Genomic DNA, 25921 nt, shown 5'->3' with positions numbered 1-25921 from the left:
TTTTTTCATAGCACAAGACAGTTAATTAATATAAATGGTGCTCCTCAGTTTGTAAATCTACATTGCATCCAAACATGACTAGTTTCGATTTTTGTTTTAGTTGCTTTTGTTGGTTACAATAATCTGACCCTCGTCCCTACCATTAACGGTTTGGATTCTTGACCTACAAAGTGTTGATGCCAGTCTAGAACCAGTTCTTCTTTCCCAGAGCTGGTTCTCAGTGGCTGTGGAAACCTAATGACCTCATACAGTATTAGCCACCAGCTCAGAAAGGATCCTCTGCTTTGAAAGAGGTGGAAGTTTTTGAGTTTTGGTCTTTTTCTCATACACACATATTTAAGTCATTCTTTTGTTCCAGAATAACCTGGGAATAAAGCAGTCCAGTCCTAGGATTCACACCCACTCTGATCTTTTCTCCTGTGTATCATCATTTGCCTGTGGTTCTGCAGTACTGAGCTCCACCAGTGTGTACTGACCCACCCTTTTAGTACAGACAGTTGTCGCTGTGGAAGCATCACCCACAGGCCCTGCTAACCCTCCTGTGAATGACCCAAGGTCCCGCCTGGGTGGAGGTGGCGGCTTTATCCGGCTGCGTTTACTAACACGAATAGACCTGGGTGTCGCCAAAGGCTCTGGGGGACAGAGGGCCACCTCACTGCCTTCCCGTTCCAGGGGTTCCTCCTGGGTGGCAGAGTATCCATTGTTCCCATTGGTGTTACAGCCTGGAGCTCCTGGAGGGCGAGGTAGTGAGGATCGCTCCAGGCATTGTGAATCTTGATCTAAACCAAGTGTTCCTCCTCCTCTGCTAGAACCCTTACTACCTCTTCTCTTTCGGAAACTCCCTGCTTGGCCAGCATCTGCTTCTATGTCCTGCTGAGCCAGTGACGTGTTTTGGTCTTTTCCCCTGGAGGCTGCAAGGAAACACTGCTCTTCTTCATACATCCTCTCTACTGTTAGCTTCTTCTTGGTCTTCTGTCTCACAGAGCGCTTGATGGCACAGAAGAAATCCAGCACATTTAAGAAAATTGACAGAGCTCCCACACCTAGCATGAAGTTGAGCATCACTGTCTTCTCAGTGGGTCTGGAGATGTAGCAGTCTACCTGGGTTGTGCAGGGTGGATGCTGACACAGGAACCTTTTGGGGATGTAGAAGCCAAACAGATAGTAGTGAGCTGCCCCGAACCCTGCCTCCAGTAAAGTCCTGAACATCAGATGGAGAATGTATGCCCCAGTGAAGCCGCCAGCCAGAAGTGGCGTCCGGTTCACAGACGTCCTGCTGAACGCCTCCTGGTTGATTTTGAAGAGTGCTGCAGTTTTGATATGACCTGAGGAGTTCAGCTCCATATTGAGGCCATTTGCAACTTTATGGACCACATAGATGATAAAGATGATCAAGGGAAGGGACAAGGTGATGAGCTGCACCAGCCAGAAACGGAAAAGAGAAATGGGGGAAAACAGATCGTAGCACACATTGGCACAGCCAGGCTGAATGGTGTTACAGACAAAACGCTCCTGCTCATCCTGGTAGAGAGGGTAACCAGCGAAGAGGAGGATAAGGATGCGGAGGAAAATCATCATGGTCAGCCACACCTTCCCTAAACAAACAAGGAAAATTAAAGCCTTACAGAAATAAACATTTAGGATTACTATTAAGCTAAAATTGTTGGCCTATGATAAATATTACAGAATATAAATAAAATATATTTAAATTAGCAAAAAAGTAAAGGGTGAAAACTTCCTTCATTTCTGTTGCTCCTCACCCATCAATGTGATGCTCTGATTGACACAGATGAAGATGACCTCTGAAGCATTTGATCCCAACATGCTTGCTATCCAAAAAAATTTAAGGCCCCAGTATAGATCCTGAAGCCAGCAGACACTCTATCCAGCTTCACTTTCCACCTCTACCACGTGGAACAGCAGCCTCCAGTACCACAATAAACTCCAGACGGACGAAGACCAAGTTTTCAAAAGCAGCAGTGTGATGCTGTTGTTAGCATATGGCAGGATCCAGTAGAAAGAGAAAAAAAATACAACCTAATCCATTGGATTCACTTTGAGAATCTGTCTTGCCTCTTCCTCTGCCCCCTGCAAACAACTGACCGTCCTCAGACAACAGAAGACGGGAGCGAGCCCCATTGTGGATCTATTCTTAACCCACTTCCAAAGGCACGTCGCCCTCCTGGCATTGCAGAGATATTTTAGTGCTGCTGCTCGTCCTTACAGGAGAACAACAAGTTTCCAAACTTACTCATGCAGAATTGCTATATTTAAGTTCTCAAACACAATAGCAAGCATGTTGAAACTGGTATTTAGTTGATACTCTTGACATAAATCATCCTAATCTAGAGATACACAGACTATTAGCAGTTGTAAAAAGTAAGCAGACTGTACATTATGAGCTCTTCGATAGCTCATACTTGTTTATGACCGATGAGGACTAGAATGCAGTCGTCTAATCAGGGTATGAAGTAAAAGTCACATTCATAGCCTATAAGATTAACTCTACATTTAGGCTTTAAACCAGTTCTTGTCTGTACTTCTCAGTTCTGCAGACTTATCTTCCTTTCAAAATGTAACACTCCAGCCCTTTTGCCAAGAATGACGACTCATATCCTTTCTCACATCCTGCATCCACTCCCACCCACGGACTAGGTCTCTGTTGGGACACATGGCTGAAGACTGCTGCCTTGGCTCATAATCTCCACAGATCAATGGTCATTAGCACCCCCAGCAAAAATCCCATATGGCTCATTGAAAGTGGATGGCATGATTCTGCTTATTATAGCATGTGGAGTTAAACCTTGGACTCAGCCACCTCAGTGCTGAGTTATTTACACTTATACGGCTAACTCTGACCATGAAGGAATGTCTTTGCAAGGGTTACTGAGCGAAGCAACATTTCATTAACAAAACCCATGCCAGAACTTTTCTTAGAATGGGTTCCCTGTTTCCATTCCCACGTGACCACAGCTTCTTTAATTAGTGACATTTCCACAGATATTTCTGCAGCTTGAACCCTGGAAATTAGTCACCACCTGTCCAGCACCTGCCACATGGAGGATTGTCATCATCTGGCCGTCCAATTGATCCCACAGCTGTTCCCTTTTGCACCATTAACATAAACTGGAGTGATGTGCCAGAAAGGCCCGTCATTATTAGTGCAGGTTGAATCTGAGTGTTTCCATGTAATTTCTTGATTGTTTCTTTAATAAGATAATGTGTTGTCTTATTTGTTGGTTGGCCTCCAGTGCAAATATACAGCTCTGGAAAAAATTAAGAGACCAGTGCAGTTTCCTCTGAAATCAGCATGTCTACAGGGTGGGGAAGCAAAATTTTCAATGAACATTCAGTTGTTTTTTCTCAGCAGGCACTACGTCAATTGTTTTGAAACCAAACATATATTGATGTCATAATCATACCTAACACTATTATCCATACCTTTTCAGAAACTTTTGCCCATATGAGTAATCAGGAAAGCAAACGTCAAAGAGCGTGTGATTTGCTGAATGCACTCGTCACACCAAAGGAGATTTCAAAAATAGTTGGAGTGTCCATAAAGACTGTTTATAATGGAAAGAAGAGAATGACTATGAGCAAAACTATTACGAGAAAGTCTGGAAGATACTATTAAAGAAGAATGGGAGAAGTTGTTACCCGAATATTTGAGGAACACTTGCACAAGTTTCAGGAAGCATGTGAAGGCAGTTATTGAGAAAGAAGGAGGACACATAGAATAAAAACATTTTCTATTATGTAAATTTTCTTGTGGCAAATAAATTCTCATGACTTTCAATAAACTAATTGGTCATACACTGTCTTTCAATCCCTGCCTTAAAATATTGTAAATTTTGCTTCCCCACCCTGTACATGTATGACAGCCATTCCATTCCTGTGTCTGTTGAATTCCAACATAAGCACAACTTATTGTACTTCATAAACGCCTCATCCATGTCTTATTTAAGAAGGAGAAGTATAAACACCACTACTGTGACCATCACCAGCTTCTTGCAGTAGGACTAGCTGGGTGGCAAAAACAGTGCCATTAGTACTGCAAAAGTAATTGGAATAAAAAAAAAATAACTATTGAAAACTACTGGACTTCTGCTCTGACAATGTTCCCAAACTCTGACAACTGTTTTTTTTTTTTTTCTATCAGGACAATGCTCCTGGCCTCAGCTAAGTCCATAAAGGTGTGGATGACAGACCATCAGATGATGACCCTGTCATGACCAGCCCAATCTGCCAGCCTGAACCCACTTTGAAAACTTCTGGAAGAAGATGGATGGACACAAACCATCGAACATTGCTGAGCTTCTTGAATTTCTCTGCCAGGAACTGCATGTCATCCAACAGCAATGGTGGAGAGCCAAGACACATGAAAGCTGTCACTGAAAATCAGTTATTCCACCAAATATTGATGTTTGAACTTTCAAGTTACAATATTAGTATTGTGTTGTTTAGAAATGAATATGAACTGGTTTTCTTTGCATTATTTGAGGTCTGAAAACACTGCATCTCTTTGTTATTCTGACCATGTGTTGTTTTTTCCAAAACATTATTTGGAATTTGGGAGAAATGTTGTTGGTAGTTTAGAGAATAAAACAAAAATGATCATTTTACTCAAACACATACCTATAAATGGTAAACTCAGAGAAAGTGCTAATTTTGCAGGGGTCTCAGATTTTTTTTTCCATTTATATATATATATATATATATATATATATATATATATATATATATATATATATATATATATATATATATATATATACACACATACATACATACATATATATGTATATATACATGTGTGTATGTACATACATATATATGTATATATACGTGTGTGTGTATATACATATATATATATATATATATATATATATATATATATATATATATACATATACATATATATATATATACATATATACATACATATATATATATATACACACATACATACATACATATATATGTATATATACATGTGTGTATGTACATACATATATATGTATATATACGTGTGTGTGTATATACATATATATATATATATATATATATATATATATATATATATATATATATATACATATACATATATATATATATATACATATATACATACATATATATATATATATATATATATATACATACATATATATATATATATACACACACACAGTCAAAAGTTTGGACTCACCTTCTCATTTAAACAGCATGAAAAGGACTGCAGATAGTGCTCAGCATCACTGAGAACTCCAACACTTTTGGAAATCATTTCAGGTGACATCAAGCTCATCGAGAGAATGCCAAGAATGTACAAAGCAGTAATCAAAGCAAAGATTCCAGTGCGAACTCATCAGTCTGGAACTGAACCACATGCACAAAAGCAGCGGATTCAGTTGTGTTCAGATGATCTCCTTCAGAAAAATTAATACACAGTGAAAGTACTTCACTACAAATACAAGTTGTGCATTCAAAACCTTATGTTTAAGCTAAAATATACAGTATTCATGTTAATTGTGGTGTAAAAAGGTTCCTGCCAGTGTTTAACTGTTTTATTCATCTACATGTTGCATTTGGACTGTTTGAACATGTGAAGGGACATTTCTGACCAATTACAAATCTAGTCACATTCCAAAAGATCTGATCTGTGTCTGATTCAGGACCACATATGAAAGTAGCCTGGAGGATTGGAAGATTAGATCGGAGTAGATGTGGTAGAGGGGGAAGATTAAGGTCAAGATTCAGAGGATGATACGGTAACTGACAGAACTGAATGAATGTATGGTTCTTGTCAATATTGTGAGGAGACTGGCTTGTGGCATGTACGAAGATTAAAAAAAAAAGCCCTCATAGTTATGTGTAAAGGTTTGGCCTTGTCTAATTCTATACTACGTTACCATGCCAGACAAACAAATGTCCTTTAAATTAATCTACTTATAGAAGACTGATGCCCTTACATTCACTGTAATGAAATGAATAGACTGAAAAGCATAACTTTATATGGTAGCTTTATTTGTTTGAGTGTAATGTCAGTTTTTCATGTTTCAAGTCAAGGGGATTGTTTGACTAAAGGACAAAGCATTTCTCCATCAACACTGAATTGACCTGCAGAGCATTTACCAGAGCAGTGACTGAAATGCAAATCAAGGCTAATTCAGAGGATTAAATGTGTCCCTCAATGACAGAAAGGCACAGTGTAAGCTCAGTATTACCACTTGCTCTAAACCATTTAAATGGTTCTTTGAGGGAGGAGAAAGCCTGTTGAGTCACATCGGCTCCATGGTAAAGAACAAAAGACAGGACTGCGATACAGACGGGAAAGCATTTGTTAAAATCATGTAGGATGTGCAAATGGATCCAGTGTGTTTAGGTTAAGCATGCCTATAAGAGCGATGGATTAAACAAGAAACACACACCGTTTACTGCAAGGTTTTAAAGTTTAATTCTCAAACAGATTTTCTAAACATTGCTTCCGAAGAGAAGAACTGAACAGTTCTTTAAATCATAGTAAACCTACAGAGAAAGATTTGAGTTTGGCAAACTGAGAACAGGAACCGAGAGACTGATTCACTGAGGAGGAACTAAAAATGCACGAACAGTAACGACAAGAACAACAGATTACAGTGAAAATATCCATTTAAGGAAAAGAACAAAAAGATCACAGTTACAGCAGTTGACAGACGTTAGCGCAGGAAACTGTCATGATCCAAGCTGAATTTGTCAAAATCCAAAAATGGTCATTAAGGAGAGGAAGAAATAAATGAGAGGAAAGTAAAAACTCTATGCAGAGGTAGAGTTCAGTGCACAAGGCTATAACACACACTTAGTAACCAGTCAACAGGACACTACAGGCCTTTGCTGTTGTTGTAATGACGTTTTCCACCTCAGGACTTATCACATCAACATCATCATCATCATCATCATCATCATCATCATCATCATCATCACCTGGGCTTGAAACACCAGAGACACACATACAATAAATAGAATATACAATCTTTGAAAACCTCGAACAGATTGAACTCACAACTCCAGTAATGTTACTTTCCTCAATACATTTTGTCACACTTACTCACTCACAGCACCGAGAGGAACAACCGCTATCGACCAGACTCTTTGTATTCTTCAGGTGGAGGCGGGTTTGGGTCAGAGTGACTCCACAAACAGGATCGTCCTTGGTTACACGACTTTGGTTCAGCTCTGTCCCTTGTCACCTGCTTCTCAGGGCTAGAAATCACTCTGATTGGAAACACAACTCAAATCACTGACGTGGAAGCCGCAGGTTTGATGAATACACTGTGAATCAGGGAATGCTGATTAACATGGATTTGGACTTTTTTCAAATTCATGTTTGTTGTGTCTTTTTTCATACATTTCCAGATTGAGTCATTGAATTTAATGACACAGTTATGAAAAATGTTAGACATGTTGGTCATCATAAGGCAATCACTAACACACTATGAAGTTTATCATATAAAAGCATTAATTTACACTCTAACTGAAACCAATTATTCTCTTTACGGGTCCTATATCTGTAAGAAAAACAAAACAAAACAAAAAAAAAAAGGAGATGCCTATGACAGTTATTTTCCAGTAAATGCCTAAAACAAATACAATCAGTTAAAAACAATGTATGAATTAGGCAGAGTTCACAGAAAAGGGTAAAAAAAATGTTAAAAATGATAACAAGCCATAAAATAAGCCTGAATTGATTGTATTGTCTATAAACCATGTACAGTATGTAACATATAGAAAGTTGGCATTCTCTGCAAAACATTGTAACAAGAAAAAAAAAAAAAATCTCAAGTGGTGTCTCCCATTTATGTTCAATAGTTCACCTTTTCTCTGTACTTGATTTGTCATATTTACCTCCCTCCTCATGTACAGTAAAAACTGATCTATTATAAATATTTTAACATTATTCTGTTTCATTTTTTTTCTTTTTTTACAGTAAGACGTCAGCAGTGGTGCCGTATTTACACTGTACAGAGACAATTTAGCAAAAATTATACAATCTATCTTTTTGTAAGCAGTGGTTCAATCATCACATAATGCTTTTTTTTTTTCATTCATTTAGGTCCGCTCTAGAACAAAAACCCTGAAGAATCATGCCTTTAGTGGTTTCTAAATGTCAATATTCCATTTGTGCTGTTTCTTTATGAGCTGGAAGAACCGTATAAAATGTTAAAGAAAAAAAAATACTTGATTTATTTGTTCTATTTCTCCAGAAGAAAAAGGGGGAGAAGTGTTAAGACTAGCTTATTACAGGCACCACAGGTCAGGACAATGGCAGTGAGTAAAGTACAACAAAACTCTACAGTATGTCTCACATTTGACCCAGCGCTATAGTGGACCTCCATGTCTTCCAGTCTGTCTTCTCCCATGTAAAAACAGTCCCCTCTGCATGCTTTATCGAATCAGAATAATAAAGCGATGCTGGAGTATTGCTTTGAGTTGAACACCAGCTGTATGTGAGACAGCTGAGTTGTAGAAAGTGAGACTGGGAGTTTTAGAGGTTGAGTTCTGAGGTCCCGTCAACAAGCGAAGTACAGTGCCCGGAGCTAAACACTGATTTCTTTAAATTTACCGTCAGCGTGTGTGAGTGACACCTCCAGCTGATGGCAACAACAAGTGGAATATTTTGTCACGCGGGGCTAATGATATGTCAGTCAAAATTTATCAACACTCAAGCTGACAGTGGAATGTCCGTGGAGCGGTGGATGGGAATGCACGTGAACAGATAAAACACCGAAAGAAAAACACAAACAAACTGAGGACGTTTAAAATTTTAGATGCGTTTGTAAGCTGTCAGAAAATCATCTCATGCTTCAGCCACGAAACCGACGGAGCCATAAGATCTAAATGAAAGGAATGCACACAGCCTCTCTCCAGCGTTGAGCTGTCGCCGTCGCTGCCACTGTCGTGTGTTGTGTTTCACATTAAGGTTGATCCGTGTGTCTTTTCCAAACTTCACACACAGTCTTCTGTACTGCTAATTGGACTCCCACTTGGCTTCCGTCCTTCATGCTTTCAGTCACACACTTCAGTTTGGTTCAGCTCAGCTCTGTTTGGTTCAGTGCAGGCAGCCAGTGGGACTTCTTTTATGTACAGAGAGGGTGCAACCACACTGGTCAAACTGCCAGATAGTGTGTGTGTGTGTGTGTGTGTGTGTGTGTGTGTGTGTGTGTGTATGTGTGTGTGTGAGGATGTGTGTGTTCTGGTATGTATGCGTGTGTTTTCTAGACAGACCCACTGATCCACAGGACTGCTGCCCACCTGGTTTTCCCTGCTTGCCAGACAGAAATAACAGTTTGTCTATGACAGACAGGTCTATCTCTTCCTCTGCTCTGTGTGTACACCTGACAGCCCAGTGTTAGGAAATGATGGCTGGACACCACCGCACCACTGTCAGGTTGTCCGCGCTCACTGACCGCTTCTTGGCTAATTTCCTCAAGTCCTTGTATTTGTCATCACACAACCTGGAGATTGCCTGTAAATCAAGACATGACAGAAATTTTTGGTATTTAAACAGAGTAGTTTTGGTCATATATTGCTATATATATACTGACCCCAAATTATGCCTGTCCTTAAAGCTGCAATGTTTAATGACTATAATTCAACATATTAGAATTTAAGGGGTTTGAGAGGACATCTGCATCAACCCCTTGCATGTTCTTTCAAGTTGTAAAAAATCTACCCAGTGACACCTTCATTTTAGCAAATCACAACCATTTTCAGACAGGTAGGAGCGTGAGATGCGACCTGGACACTACTCTACTGTTCAACTATGTCTTGACAGAGAAACATGGAAAAGTGGTTTCACTTTTTTGTTTTGATATCAAGTTATGGATACGTATATTAACTCTTCTGATTTAGACTGAGAGGTGAGAGCTACAGCAGGAAGGTGCATTTCCCTTGAATTCTCTCATTCAGCTTCAACAGTACCAATGGTGAAGTAAAGTTGAAAATGTATCATGATAAAATCTTTCATTTAAGGATGATTGTGACACTCTGGGCTGATATCAATACCTATGTTTTTAATAACAGCCAATGCAGACACCAATGTTGCTTTGTTTCCCTGAATTATGAAAAACAAAAACTTATTAAACTTTGTCTATAAATCTTCATTATAAGCAAAACACATCATCATCTTTGAAAGACCATATGTTCAATTATACTATTTTAGAAAAACAATTTTAATCTAATGCAGATAAACATTAACTCCAGCCATCTGTGAAATGACATCTTATTTGCAGAGTCAATGTCAACAAAGGCCATCACCAATGTTAATCCTATGTACTATATCTGCACACCCATAGTCATAGGTCAGTCCGTACTGATAATTACTGATATCTTTAATGACATATTTAACACACAGGAGACACAAAAATGGAAACCCAAAGATGGATCATGGCTGTGTCACTACAGTTGGATCATATTTACGAACTCTTACAACTCTCCGGTAGAATTGGGAATGCACTATGGTATGTGAGCTGTTGATGTGCATGTTAAATCATTGGCTTTACTGCGATTATACTGGCTTATATTATCATCATCTGTCATCACGACTACTACATCTACCAGGCTTACATACAATACAACTGACCAGGTCTTGCTGATATGTTCTAGTCAAAATTGCATATGTTGCAGCTGTGTGTGACATATATATGGTTTGTTATGTATTATTGTATAGATATTACCTGTCTCTGCACAGGCAGAAGTACACTTGGGGTTTATTTGCACTATCAAGTTTTCCATCTCTTATTTGCTTTCCTCTCTTATGCGCTTTCATAGTGGTTTAAATTTCATCCATCTAAGTAAAACTACATTTTTTTGTTATTGCAATTGATAAAGTGATGATTTTATTGTCCAATCCTGTCCTGTAAGATCATGAAATTAAAGGTTTTGGCTTTCAAGTGATATATATATATATATATATATATATATATATATATATATATTTTTTTTTTTTTTTTTTTTTTTTAAGTTCTAGCCTTATTTTAGCCCAAACATCTACCTTATAGGCCACTGCACATTAAAGAGGCTAATTTTGGGGAAAGCCAGTGTCAATGACATCCTGAACTGCAACCATTAAAAATGTGTGTACACTGCTCACTTCTAATTTCTGGGCCTTGTCCCTGCTGAGTGGTTCCAGTGGGAAGCTGAGGTTGTTTGCCTCAGCCAGGGAGCGCAGGTCGAAGTAATACTTGGCGTAAACGCTGGACGGCACATTGATGTTGAACTGCAGCAGCTCCAGGAACTGACGCTCCAGCTCATTCCTTCAACAGAAAGACAGAATGAGGAGAGTTGCCTCAATAAAACCACCAAAGCCACATATTTCAACCAGGAATGAAATAAAAATGTATTACATCATTCAATTTGTAATAAATCCTGTAAAAAAAAAAAAAAAAAAAAAAAAAAAAGCCTAGAAGGATGTTGGCCCACATGAGGCCATCCTGGTAATCCATCAGCAGACGGAGGCTTTCATTTTCATTTACAGTACCAATGCACATGCACTACGCAAATCCCACTAAACTTAAGCCTTTCCTCACACTGAAAAGGAAATGCAGTCTAAGGAACAGTGCAATAATAATCCGCCATCCTGATTATGCTTTTGTCATGAACTGCCACGTGTTTGACAGCTCTGTGATCCCTCATGCAGCCTCATTCCAGTTGCTTTCATCCTACACTTCTGTCAATTCACTCTACCTGCCTAAGAAGCACTATCCATCTCCCCTTCCCTAGCTTTTGTTTAACGCCCACGCACATTTACAGGCAAGCAGCAACAGACGGGCTAAATTTAGACTCTTATGTAGCCAAACTCTGCCTAATAATGCTGCTGGGTTTTTATCTCTCTGTGGCGCTCATTCAGCTATTTTCATGCATTTCTTCTTGTCGTTCTCTTCTACCCACACTCCCCTGTGGTTCTTTTACAGTCAGGCCTGTGTGGACCTTCAGTCATGTGGCAGAGATTTAAAATGTCCAAAACTGATCTTCCAAGCAAATCTGTGGTCAAATCGTGACTCAGTGTCCGGTAAATTGTCGTTCAGAGGCACAGCTGATCCGCATTCTGGGCTCCTCTGGCTGCAAACAGTCCCTAACAGGTGGACTACAGACATGGCTGTGTGAATCTGAGCCCAAGGGCAAAAATATACAGCCACTGGTGCAGAAAAGCATGAATGCAGCATAGGTCAGAGGTAGCAGCAGTGGCAACATGTCTGCAGCATCATGTTCCCCCTCAGAATCGTCCGGCCAAGATTCCTGCGGATTATGAGATGGACATGATATGCAGGACATGCTCAGATGCATCCTACAGTACATCACACTGTTGTCATGTATTACAAATGTAATAGATGATTTGACTGGGAAAAAGTATCTAATGTCCTGCAGTACTCAATGATCTCATGTTTATTGACATTTGAGCATTTTATTCTCTGACTTTAGGTTATTAGTCCTGCCTGACAGACAAAATTCAGGGAATGAGTAGTACAATCAAGAAAAAACAGTAACTATTTAATCTTGCACCTGGATACCTACTGTAAGTGAGCATACTATTATGAAAGCAGAACTGCAGTTTTGCAGTTGCTTATACAAACTAGTTAATCCAGCTGCAGTGTACTTAAACAGTTAAAAAAGTCATGTACAGTTTTTCACTAGTCTGCCTTTAGCTTCGCATTCTCTGTACAGCTTATGTAATGTCACGATGAATGTCACATTTATTTTTGTCCAGGGCTGCATGAAGTTTTTGCCAAGATCCTGTACTGTAGGCACTAGGCATGATGGGTAATCACTTCATCTGCCTCTCCTCTTACCCTGATGCACCCATCACTCTGGAACAGGATCAATCTGGGCTAATCAGACCACATGACCTTCTTCCATTGAGACACAGTCCAGTCTTTATGCTCTCCATCAAACTGATGGTTGTTTAAGAAATGAGAAGCTCCTCACTGTATCAGTTAAAGTAATTATCCAACTGAATTATTTGAACTATTAGTTCTAAACTATGGAACGATGGGCCTCTCCATATCAGACAGGCCTCCTTTCTGCCTGTTTCTTAAAACCCATCTTTTCTCCTTGGCTTTTGAAACCATGCGAAATGTTTGAATGTATTATTATTTTTATTCTGTTGTTTTATTTGGTATTGGTTTATTGTTCTCATTTTTTGTTGTTTTTAAATTGTACAGCTTTTTATGTTTTTTTTTTTTTTTTATGTATTCTTGTATTTTATACTTTTATTTAGGTTTTATTTATTCTTCTGTACAGTACTATTTTTTGGATAGTTGTTCCATGTCTTTTAATCTATTTTTGTATTTTATTTGTTTATTTTTGTTTTTATTTATTCTTCTGTACAGCACTTTGGTCCACTGCGGTTGTTTTAACGTGCTTTATAAATAAAGTTGGAATGGATTGGATCAGTCTGTGAGTGAAGACAGTATGGTGTAACACTGAGGCAGACCTCTGATATTTTGGATATAAAATATCATCACTTGTTTTTGATCCACTTACATGTTTGCTTGAAGTGAAAAGCATTGTGTTGTTTAGTTCTCAGTGGCATTGACCTTTGACTGACCTAACTCTGATCAGTTCATTCTTGAGTGTCACTGCATTCCTGAGAATTTACGTTCTTGAGAATTGGACGGATGTATGGATGGACAACCTGAAAACATAATTCCACATAATGGTGTAGCTGTTGCTGTTTCTGGGGCATAAACAAAGTCAGATAATACTGTTCTTGTTTAACCATGAGGCACCAGATGGATAATCATTTCCACAGGGAAACAATAAGATGATTAAAAACAATGTTTCTCTACTGCATTAGGGGTCAATTTCACATCCAAAATACACTGTACAATGAGCACAAAAATGTTAGAAATGACACAACCCAACACAATATAAATCGGTTAGAAGTCTAATCAAAATGCATCAGAAAAAATAATACAAGAATACAACATAATTACTACAGTATGGAAGGGTTTTTCTCTTTATAATTATGTAACTTACGCAATATTTAAATTTTCTGAGACACTGAATTTTGGGTTTTCATTATCTGTAAGCCATAATCATCAAAATTTCAAGAAATAAGGCTTGAAATATTTCACTATGTCTAATGAGTCTATATCATATATGGGTTTCACTTTCTGAAATGAGTGACAAAAAATATTGAACTTTTTCTTGATATTCTAATTTTTTTAGATGTACCTGTAGTTGAAAACAACTGTGTAAAATGAACTCTAATAGATGTCAGATAGAAATAAATGGTGTATTCACTATGCTTGTATTGGTTTCGTTTTGATTACTGTTACATTTAGCAGTGCTCACGGGCAGCACAAGTCTATGTGCATGCAGTATATACACCTACTAAAACCAACATGAAGTAGGTCAGGGTCACCAAGAGCATTTTCAGACTTCCATACATATGTTAGTACCAGCTGAACCCAGGGCGACATTATAAACACACTATTCTGAGCATTGAAACACCCAAGGAAATGTGTTAAATCAGCTAAAAGAACAGTGTGACAGACAAAAGTGAAAGTATGTATCACTCACAAATAAAGTAAATGGAATCTAAGTTGGTCTGCTGCTGACTTATGTTTGGCTCTTCACCTCTCACGGCACTATTTCTGACAATGGGACATAAAACTGTCTTATTTAAGCCATCGTATGGTATGTTCAGTCATGTGAGTCTGCACCTCCTACACGAGTGCATCGGCTTCCTTTAGAGAGAAGCTGTTGTGGTGGAACCAGTCCAGACTCTTCTCTCAATCAGGAAATTACTGCAGCACTAAAGAGAGAAGTACAACAAAGGCTCCCAAGGGTGATGTGAACAGCCTGATGACGCCAGGCCTTTCTTCAAACATTGGTGATATACTACCGCACTGTGGAATAAATTCTAAAATGTATCAAGTATATTAAAGTCATACATCACTGCATTTTCAATTTAGGCCTACTTACTTGGTCATCAATGCAAATGCACAGGTCACTCATTCTGAAAGGGATATTGTTTCCAACTTATCCACACAAATTTAAAAAATACAAATACATATTCAGGTTCTGTCTCTGCTCAGTGTCACTAAATCTAAACTATCATCAGTGAATAAAGGTCTTGTTTATTGTGATTACACTTTGTTTCATTTTATAGCCCTACAGTATATTTACTTATTTTAGTTTCTTCCTAATTTTTTAACAAATAACAAAAAGTTTGAGTAAAGTGACACTGTCGTTACAATCCACAATAAAGCACATCTCCTGACCATTTTTCTTTTCATTTATATATTTTTCAATTTATATTTTAATCTTGTGTCAAACTATTTGAGTCATTGTAATTGCTGTGCAAGACAATCTGAAAGTTTAGTTCTGAGTAATGTCATGTTTCAGACTTAACTTATAGTAGATTCAGTTTCTTCTTTCTCGTCACACAATACTCATTGTTGGCAAAATAAAAACAGATTTTTAAAGTCTGTCAATTTACACTGCATCATCCCATTTATTTAAGTATGCATATTCTTTTTTTTGATACACTTGAGCCCTGGTGGGTCTATAAGTGGTCCTTCAGATGCTTCTACAATTTGTCCAACCACGTAATAAGCATCACCTCATATAACATACAGTGGCTGCAATGTCATACTATGAGGGTATTTCTTTTTGTGTAACAGAGAGTCTGAGGTAAAAATGGCTTCACTAGTGAATGAGTCTGCCAAGAAGAACAGGAAAAACATGCAAAAAAGGTGCTCTAAGCTTGGGCAATCTTCCCTAAGAGCTGGGCCCTTATTGCTGCAAATGGTGTTTCAACAAAAGGTCCCAAGCAAAGAGTCTGAATATTTACGAGGGCTGTTCAATAAGTTCATGGCCTCACCCAGAATTACTGGTTGTTATAATACAGGATGTTACATTCTTTCGTGATGGGATAGTGATGCTTGAACATCGATGGACCAAGTGCATTGCTGTAAATGAAGATTATATTGAAAAATAAAATATAAATTATCAGTCTGTGTTGTTCTGTTCTGGGTGAGGCCATGAACTTATTGAACGGCCCTTGTATGTTAATGGCATATTTGAGTCTTTAAGCTCAACCTCTTAACATCCACCAGGTCACTTACAGCTGTGTCAGGGGTTGGGGTGACATCTGAGCCGTGTCTGAACTCATATAATTACAGTGTAATTTAACTACATGTGAAACACAGGAGGTAGAAGATGTTCCAATTCAGATTAAGTCAGATATATGCATTTTGGCTTTACAGTTCCTCTGTTAGGAGCTGAAAGCTGAGTCAAAGTTCCTAAGTCTATAGTTTTTTGTCTTTTTTGTTGTTGTTTCATTTACCAAATTGAATTAAATACATTTTCAGAGGAGAATGAAAGATGAAAGAAAAAGAAAGAAGAACATGAAAGGTCCTGAAAAAATTTAAAATACACTGTGTACACTTTCTAACAGTCTACAAATGCACTTGTGGTAACCTTCATGTCAACACAGTTCCATGTTTAGAGTGTGTTTAGGATATGTTTCCAGTGACTCACATGTCCTCCACTGTGATATCCTTGAGAATTTGGCAGTAGTCAACGTTCCAGACCGCCTGGTCGTCCCAAACTTTGGATGCCAGGAGGATGGCTCCGAGCACGATACGTTTCCAGTTGGCAGGACAAATGTCAATCTCAGCATAGGTCAGGAGTCTCTCCAGATACACCTGGGACAACAAAATGTGAGACATGTATATTTATCTCAGAAGTGCCCTGGTAAATCCCTGGTATTAGCATATCTTCACTACTGCTGTGTTCAAAACCCTGCCTGTCTTCACCTGGTGAGTTTGTTTGGCGCTTTAGTGCATTTGCAGTCTCCTGCCTACACCTCCTCCAGGTATAACCATAATAAGATGTCAGGCAGCAGCTGATGAAATCCAGCTTCCCTGGAGCTTGCTCATAAAATATCCATGCTGATCGAAGCGCTCCATCCTCCTGCCTTCCTCGCCGTTTTCATGTCTCTGTCTACAGTATCTGCAGTTGCCATATTTTTCAGATTACAGTGCAGACTAAGCCCACAGACACATTTTTTTTTCCATGCTGAAACACATGCACAGAAGCTGAAGTGACTTTCATATCTATTGATCTTTATTTAGTTTGAATCTAGTGGAGCACAGGTTTTATTAGTGGTTATATGGTTCTTTGAAGGCATCTAATATTTAGCTTGTAATACGGAACTACATCTTTCTACTTATAAGCATCCCAAATAACCTCAGAAATAATGCGTTGCACAGTAAAATATCAACTTTCCTCTCAGTGTTGTTGATTCATAAATATGCATGAGTAGTCTTTAGAGAGCCCTGCGATGAACTGGCGAAATGTCCAGGGTGTACCCCGCCTTCGCCCCTATGTAGCTGGGATAGGCTCCAAGCAACCCCCGTGACCCTAGTGAGGATAAAGCGGGTTCAGATAATGAATGAATGAATAGTCTTTAGAGAGTCACACTGTAATAGCTCTGGCTTGATCTTATCTTTTGGAAATTTGGTGATTTTGACAGCTATTATTTTGTATTTTCTATAAATGCACTTTGTTTTTTTGTCGTTTTCATACAGGCAGGACTTTAATAAGGTGCAATCCAAAAGAAAACAATAAATTAGATCCTTGCAGCTATGTGTAGACTATATTTTTCATTTTCCATGAATAAAATGTACTGTACCCTCCAGACAGCTGCAACAGGAGTCCTGAAACCTGTCATCCAAATCTGCTAAAACTTTTTGGCACAAATGCAAATGTAGTTTTATTATGAGTATCCTGAGCTTTACAAACAAAAGCCAACAGTAAACTAAGAGGTGATTATTACTACTGAGTTATTGGACGATGACATTTACTTGTGGACTGGACAAATAGAGATGCAAAACAGAGTGGAATGAGATCTCTTCGTCTTATTCTGTCGTCTGGTTTGACTTGCCCAAAAGCTCATCTCAGGTGGCTAATTGGACAAGTCATGCTGGGCTCGGCTGTATGCCTGCAGGCAAAGCAAACCCATCTCTGTTATGGCCCAAAGCCTGCCAACAGACACCACATATAAAGTCGTCTGGCAGTGGGCTGCAAATACTGAAGAAAAGCCACATAAGATGAGAGCCAGAGCACATACCGAGTAAAATAAAAGCAGCAGTACAAGAGAAAACTTAACAAACAAGCACAACAAAGAAGGTAGTGTACATCATGAGCAGAAGCCCTGTGCCACCAGATTAATGATTTTTTTTTTGTGGTGTATCAGAGCGATATGAAACACAAAAGTGAACAAGATAAATTCAGTCACAGTTCTTAAATATTTACATTAAAAGGGCAGGATACTGAAAGAACATGCTATCTTTCATAAATACACTGATTATTTGTCCCTTCTTGCGTGCATCCATTTTAGTGTTAAGATTAGGATTTATGTTTACATTTAACCCAAATGGTCAAACTGGTGTATTTTCTGTTGAGTTTCAGCCACAATGTAAACGCACCTTAAGTCAAAGTGTAAATAAAGTGAAATACATGCCTATTTCCACTGGAGGCTTCCATGAAAAGAGCAAATATTTTAAAACTAAATGTTTTTTGGAGTGCAAGTGCTGTTTTTCATCCAACAAAGGACTAACTACCTGCAAATCTAAAGTAATTCATTTATTAGTTTACAATGACTGGCCTTTTTCACCTAAAATGGTGATGAGTTCAAGACTAGTATAATTTTCAATGTAAAGCATAAGGGTACGATAACCTGTGTTTCCATTCAGTTTATATTTTTCACTGACGTGATCTGCTAATTTCAAAAGACCATGTGGTCTGATGAGTCCAGACTGACTCTGTTCCAGAGTAATAGGCCCATCAGGGGGAGAAGAGAGGTGGATTAAGTGATTATCCATCTTGCCTAAGTGCCTACAATACAAACCTGTGGGGGTAGTGTTATGATCTGGGGTTGACTCAGTTGGTCACGTCTAGGTTTAGAAACATTATGAGTCTAAAAAAGGACAGAAATAAATTCTATGACGTTGCTCAAGTATATCAAAACAATGAGTCTGTTAACATGCGCACTAAATCTCTGATCATCGTCCGATTTCTGGAGTTATCAGATTATTCAACTGATGATGTAAACAGCATCTGATATGATTCATTCATTAACTGCAGTAATCTGATTAGGAGAAATTGGATTAACACACAAAGACTTCTCCCCAGTATTCCAGTGCCTTTAAGTATATATGCCCCTTAATATGATTTATTTTGTTATTTTACATCTGTGCATATGCAAAAAAAAAAAAAAAAAGAAATCATAGAAAATGGAAGTGATGTAGCCAAACGTGAGCAAGAGACAATAACAGGAAGTTTGAGTCTACTGTCAGTATGAACATACAAACTCTGAAAGAAATCCAATAATAGACGGACACATGTAAACCAGGGCTTTTTTCCCCCATAATTATCACATTTCTGCAGTGCATGTAAATGCCTCAGAGCTGATTATTACAATTATCTCATTACTCTCAGTTATTGGATTTTTATGGTCATGTAAATGGGCTCAAAGCCACGGCAAATTTCTGCCAAAATTATAGCTAAACGTAGTCCAAAAAAATATTAGAGCGGAGGCCAGGCTGTGTATTTATCATCTGCGTGGATTATTATTGGCCATTTAGGAGGTGAACAAAAAGAAATTCCTTAATTAAAGACTAACTATGTAATGTTAGCAGGCGATTCTCATCTTGATGATGTCTTGTTAACCTCTGTTGCTCCGGTCGTAGTGACAGCTGAAGTATTCAGGTTATGTTAACACAATATCGCGTGACATAAATCTAATGCAAACATGTTTCTGGTGTCAGGGCAACTGTTTCTCCAGTTCTAATGGGCCTCCAGACGGTCTGCTCTGTGGATGAGAGACTACAGCAGCGCTAGGACAGTTATACATTTATTTTTATGTAAGTTTTTTTCTCAGATGGAATTATGCACAAGCAGAACCCAGCCTCATCTTCATGTCACTTCGTGCATCCAACTGAACAACAGCCATGCGTTATTTTAGCTAAATAAACCTGATGAAATAACCAGCAGGCAGAGGCAGAAAGCCTTGTTTTGTCCTCCAGGCGGGTGTCACTATGTATGTGTGATGTAAGGTGAAATCCATAAATTATCAGTTGTTGCAAAAAAGGGAAAGAAATAGCAATTAGACATAATATGGTTTGGACTGTGAAAAGAACATGGCTTTGTTACATGTGGCAATAATAAGTGCTGAAGAAGTAATGGTTCTTATGGTTCTCTGCCTGTCAGCCAGCTGAGCCCATAAAAAAGAAAAAAAAAAGAAAAGAAAAAAAAAAAAAGTGCTGAAGAAGTAATGGTTCTTAAAACCATCCACTAAAAAGACAAAAACAGGTCTTAGGTGACCTTTTTCAACTTTTACTGATTTGCTGTTAATCAGTCTTGAGAGTTACATGGTTACTACAACATCCATCCATCTATCCATTGTCTTCCGCTTATCCGGGGCCGGGTCGCGGGAGCTACAGTCTGAGCAGGGATGCCCAGACTTCCCTCTCCCCAGACACCTCCTCTAGCTCTTCCAGGGGGACCCCGAGGCGACTTTAAAAAGTTTGTGGGAAAAGAACACAGCTTTGACATGGTTTAAATTGTTTGTATTGACCGAGATCAGGGGTGTCAAAGCCCCAAAACTGGACCAAAACTGACACACCATAGTTTACAATCTGGGATATGGGATGAATTTGCAAGGTGCAAAATTTACACTGAAGATATTAACAGTCAAGAGTGTCATACTCATTTTCACCCAATTTAATCTCAAGTGGGTCAGACCAGTAAAATAATAACAGAATAACCTCTAAATAATGAAAACTCTAAATTCCAAACTGCAAAATTTTAACAATATTCTGCCTGTTACTAAATGTTTTGTGCCTTTGTAGATCCACTGTCATCTATAATGCACACGTATAAATGATACGTTGAGGCATAATACTGTTAAAATTGCATGTATTTCTTTAAAAATTTCAGATTGTTCAGGTTATTCATTATTTTTTGTGAAAGGAATGTTTGTAAATGTAAACATTTTAACATTTTCATAATTTTATCTTAATTTTAGCACTAAAACAAAGAGAAAAATGTTTGGAATTGTCAGTATTTATAGACTATTTTTCTCTTATTTTACTGGTCTGGCCCACTTGAGGTCATATTGGGCTATTTGTGGCCCCTGAAACTAAAATGAGTTTGACACCACTGACCTAGATGGAGCATATGTCGAAAAATAAACACCATAACTTAAACCGTTTTTTCCAACTGTCCTTTTTCCACAAACATTCTGAAGCTCCCTCGCATTTTCCACTGGACACCTTGATTAAGTGATTCAGTGATCTTCACAGTATAAGTCATCTCTATGAATCCCCCGTCTCTCTCTCCGATTAAATGTTTTCATTCTTATCCTGTGACGTAATGATGGATGATAAAAGGAAGATGTCCATGTCCCATAGCAGCTTCTGTCTAAAGTTAGCTGTGTCAGCTCCTCTTACCTATAACCACCAGCCAACAGTCCTATTAGGTTACTAATGGCATGACAGACATTACTCTAGGGGAGTGGAGGGGGTTATGCCATGTGCAACAATGTTCTTTGTTTATCAAAGACAACACCTGTAAACAGACATGACCGTTGATAAAGTCATAGACCGTGTCTCTGTACCGCTTTCCCAATCACTGCCTGGATACAAGACTGACCACCCACTGGCACATGCACTTCACACATTTGTGCATCTGTCAGGAAGCAGAGCAACACAATACCAGGCCACCGGGTCAGCTATATTAACCCAGCACTTCCCAGACTCCAGAGACATACAACAACAAGTGTCAGAGATAAAGTGTGGAAAGAGATGTTTGTGGACAGGTCAGTGAATCAATCAGCTGTTATTTCAACTGTGTTTAACTGTATGAATCACTGAAAAATATATAACATTGCTGAGCAATAACAAGATTTCACCTCTTCATTGTAAATGTCCAACTGCGGATCTGTGTTAAAGCCAAGGGAAAGCAGTCTCTTTAGTGTCTCACTGTGGTCCAGATAAATTATAATTTGCCTTCTGTGACTCTCTTCTCTGTAAAAACAATGTTGAATAAATGTCCTTTATTTAGTGTTTAATCCACATTAAGTACAAGCTGCTGAGCCAGTACTAACAGCCCGTACTGACAGGATTTCAATCACAGCTAACAAGGGAACGTCGTTCATCACCTCTAACACTGAAAAGTATTGTTGGCTAACTTGTAACACACTGGTCACCAAGTAACAGACACAGGAAACAAACAATTTGATTGCTACCACACACAGAGAAACACGATAGACTTTTTTTCCACTGTTAAAACACTGTCTCTTTGAAAAATTATTTCAGCTTTCCCTCGCACTGAGAATGCTTTGTTTCAGGACTTCAGTCCGATTCGCTCATTTTTAGGCTTCCAGTGTTCCTACCAAAATCCTATCCATCTGATTTAATTGGGGGATAGGATTTGAATATTGCAGTACTGTTATGAATTTTACTGAGTTTGGAAAAGACAGAATTAGACAGTTAAGACTGCAGTCAAAATAAATAATATAAGGTTTTACTGGATGTCATAAGTCCTGGAAAGTTTACAGGTAAGTGCCAATTATTTCCCTGCTTCAGGCGCAGATGTGCTTCACACCAGAATAAATCTGAAAGGAAACTGCACTGATAAACTCCTTTGGTCATAAAAGTTTCTCCTGTGAGAATTAGTCAACTTTTATCCGATCTGGACAGACTCTAGAGGAATGTTTTTATGTGATTCACAGCTAGAAGAAATCATTTATGACACTACTTGACCCAAACAGAAAACTTGATATAATTGATGAATATTGCTTTTTACTGAGAGATAGGCACATTGAGCTTTGTATATTTTTAGAAGGAACAAAAATAAATGTAAAAAGAGGTGGATGGTGATCATAAAAGGTAGCATATGACAGTGTAGAGACTGAAATAATAAGGAGGCAACACTCCCTCCTAGTGTCAGGACATACACTCACCAATGTGACGATGGCACACTCAGCGGTGAGCTGGGCAGCACTGAACAGCGTCCTGACAAAGCGGTAGATCTGTTTCTGCTCCGGGTCGTGTTTATCATAATCAGGGGGGACTTCAGATTTCTACGATAAACATGACAACAATAAATAATGAGAACTTCTGACATGTGGTCCCAAATGAAAACAGCAGCTGTTGGTGGAGATTTGTGCTTCCAAATGAGCAGGAGTTTGGATTAGATTTGGATCTGACGCAGTGCATACGAGGCACAATGGTTATGTACATTACTGGATTAACACCCCGCGAGTGTTAAGTAAACGCACTGAACTGAATCTACAGCTGAATGTGAACGTCCAGATGGCTCCTGCGATTACTAGCCAGATTTCCCTGTTGTTTGATCCATGTGGGCTGAGTTGATGTTCACCAGCTTGTGTGTTTCATCTTCCCTGATGATTCCTGACAACTCTCCACCCTGTGCAAAAATGAAAATGTATTTTGGGTGAAGGCCTTACCGAGAGTGGGTGCTGTTTCTCATCGAAAATGTCTAACAACATTCTTCCGTCGACTTCTCTGGAAAAACAAACAGATAGGAAAACATCAGTCTGTGTTAGGAATAAAAACAGTTCCATGTCCACTGAAACATGACTTTATGTTCTGAAGATATTTTCTGGATGATAACCATTTAAGGGAATTTATTTGCCCTTCAAACAGCTGCCTTACATGGGCTTCCCAATGCTTACAGTGAGCGGGGACACCGTTCAACAAGCCTGTATTTCATTTCTGACGACTTTACGGCTGATGTATTCACCCTTTAGGTAAAATGTCACAGTATCTGCACAGCTTGACATTTAAATGTAGGGCCTCTTTGTGCTACACTTTTATTTGTATGCTAAACCTTGCGGCTGATTTAATCCAGCAGTGTGGAGTGGAGTGGGTGATGGAGAAAAGCACTGATAAAAGTGGGTCAAAAGTCATTTTTCATACCTGTTCTTTATGTGGTAGTATATTGCGAGGGCTACGCTGTAAGGACAAAAAGTGAAATAAAAGAGGTGTCAGCATAAAAGAACAAAGCACTCCTCTATATGATGCACTGACGGGAATTTGTTGCATAACAGGCAGTTTTCAGATGTGCTCCTGCCGCACAGACAGGTTACCATTTGATGGTGTATTTGAGGTTGGGCTGACTGACGGTGCTGTCATCGAGGAATATGGTGGAACACGAGCTGTACTTCCGTCTCACCGGACCTGGGTGATGCTGAAGTTGAAACACAAACACACAAGCATGTCAGTCTCTATTTGTGTCAGCCAACAGGCCCGCTAATCTGGAAAGTAGGGCACCTGTACACTGTAAACTAATTCTGCTCGGTTTCTGTCAGCTCCTCATGTGGCTGCATGCATAAACAGTATAAATGATGGAGTGGATCTTTACAGAATCTCCACAGAATACTGATTTGTCTTCATCATTTTTGGTGATGGATTAAGTTGAGCTGCAGCATAACGGGATGAAAACACTGTTACGGACACTGAGAACCATTTACAACATGCACATCTAAGTAACTAAACTGAATAACAACGTGTCTTTGGGGAAGGTTTTAATGACAGCTTCACAAAAATAAAATCTGGCTAATTTTTAGCCTCGAAAGTCTACGACCCTAGCCTCAGCACCTTTGTCACCATGACAAAGGTGACTACAGGCAGTTACACCAGTTGTACCAATGGACAAAATGAAAGAAAAAAGTTGGGTGACATAATTTGAGGTTGAATTGTGGTTTAATAATATAGTGGAACAAGAAATGACAGAGCACAGTAAATGTTGGGCATAAAAGTGATGAAGACCCTGTCAAGTGTTTAGTGAAAGGTAACCATCCTGACCCTCACTGAAGAGTTATCACAAGTACTGCATGACTGTTTTTTTATCCTGTACCTGAAACATGTTTGAAAAACATGAACAAAGTTTTAATTCACCCAGAATTCAAGGCACATTTGTCCGACTATAGACAAGAGTAGCTGCATCCAGCAGATGCATTTATGGTTCATTCAGACTAATAGCATTAACTCAACTGGACTTGGCTCAATTTTAGTATCACTGCAGGTTTGGTCTGAGCTTAGTCTAAGCTTGAATGAAGGTCCCAGAAGACATCAACATTAAAATCTAACAACTGTGGAGCGAAAAGGAAGCGATTATAGCAAAATTTGAGGTGTTTACCTTATTTTCCGAAATGTGTGTAAACTTGCAAAAAGAAGTAGAAGACATTGAAATTAACATTGGTGGAAATAACTTTACAGTTGGCAGTTGAAAAGTAAAAGAATTAGATACTCCTAAAAACATCCCCTTGATCATTTCTGTTACTTACATGATTGATGTAAAGGCTCTTCCTTTTTTCTCGAACTGAAACAGAAGATGGAGAAGGACAGGTGTCAGGAAATGCTTCCAGTGTTGTGCAATGCACAACCCTCACAGACAGGGAGCAGCATTTATCCAGGGTTACCGAGTTACCCAGCGGTACAGATTTACAGCTAATACTGATGCCTTTAATAATTCTACACTACATTACACAAAGCACAGCAGTTTTAGTAGACACATTTCCTGCTTTTCTCTCCTGTAACAATGGAAATATTATGTTTGGGGGTGAGTGTTAGTTATTAATTAATCCATTCATCTTTTTTTTGCTGTTTCGAGATGAAAGTCGGCTGTGTGACTGTAGTATTTAAGAAGAGACTGTCATTTTAACCAGTCTGGTTTTCTGTTCGTTAACATCTGGTCATTTGCAATGCTAATTTGGCCTAATACTTGCCAGTTTTATAGAGCTCACTTCAGTTTTCTGTTAGAATGCACATGGCTGTGTGTCAGCACTCATGTCACTGTGTCTGCACTTGTGTCTGTATGTGTATTTATACTTTCTGATTTG

At 38.7% G+C, this 25921-nt stretch overlaps 2 protein-coding genes across 5 annotated transcripts in view; both read right to left on the bottom strand.

Moving 5' to 3' along the window:
• Positions 1-393: 393 nt before the first annotated feature.
• On the bottom strand, positions 394-1800 carry gjd4 (gap junction protein delta 4). The gene is made up of 2 exons (XM_030122970.1): positions 1761-1800; positions 394-1595 (listed from the first exon to the last, which is right to left on the bottom strand). The coding sequence occupies exons 1-2, from the start codon at positions 1762-1764 to the stop codon at positions 394-396; spliced, it is 1206 nt and encodes a 401-aa protein (XP_029978830.1). The 5' UTR covers positions 1765-1800.
• Positions 1801-6433: 4633 nt separating this feature from the next.
• The window catches only part of ccny (cyclin Y), a 56519-nt gene continuing 37031 nt past the window's right edge, over positions 6434-25921 (bottom strand). For 2 of the 4 annotated variants that reach the window (XM_030123207.1, XM_030123208.1), the window contains 9 exons: positions 25367-25401; positions 25219-25242; positions 24167-24267; positions 23997-24032; positions 23525-23582; positions 23018-23137; positions 16528-16694; positions 11132-11294; positions 6434-9505 (listed from right to left, as the gene is read on the bottom strand). In XM_030123207.1, coding sequence (XP_029979067.1) covers positions 9389-9505; positions 11132-11294; positions 16528-16694; positions 23018-23137; positions 23525-23582; positions 23997-24032; positions 24167-24267; positions 25219-25242; positions 25367-25401 — 821 coding nt within the window. In that variant the 3' untranslated portion in view covers positions 6434-9388. The remainder of the gene's footprint in view (positions 9506-11131; positions 11295-16527; positions 16695-23017; positions 23138-23524; positions 23583-23996; positions 24033-24166; positions 24268-25218; positions 25243-25366; positions 25402-25921) is intronic. The other 2 variants (XM_030123209.1, XM_030123211.1) reach the window with 1 other exon arrangement.

The sequence above is a fragment of the Sphaeramia orbicularis genome, chromosome 20 (assembly GCF_902148855.1).
Source record: "Sphaeramia orbicularis chromosome 20, fSphaOr1.1, whole genome shotgun sequence".
Classification (NCBI taxonomy): domain Eukaryota; kingdom Metazoa; phylum Chordata; class Actinopteri; order Kurtiformes; family Apogonidae; genus Sphaeramia; species Sphaeramia orbicularis.
This window is presented reverse-complemented; position numbering and strand designations above follow the sequence as displayed.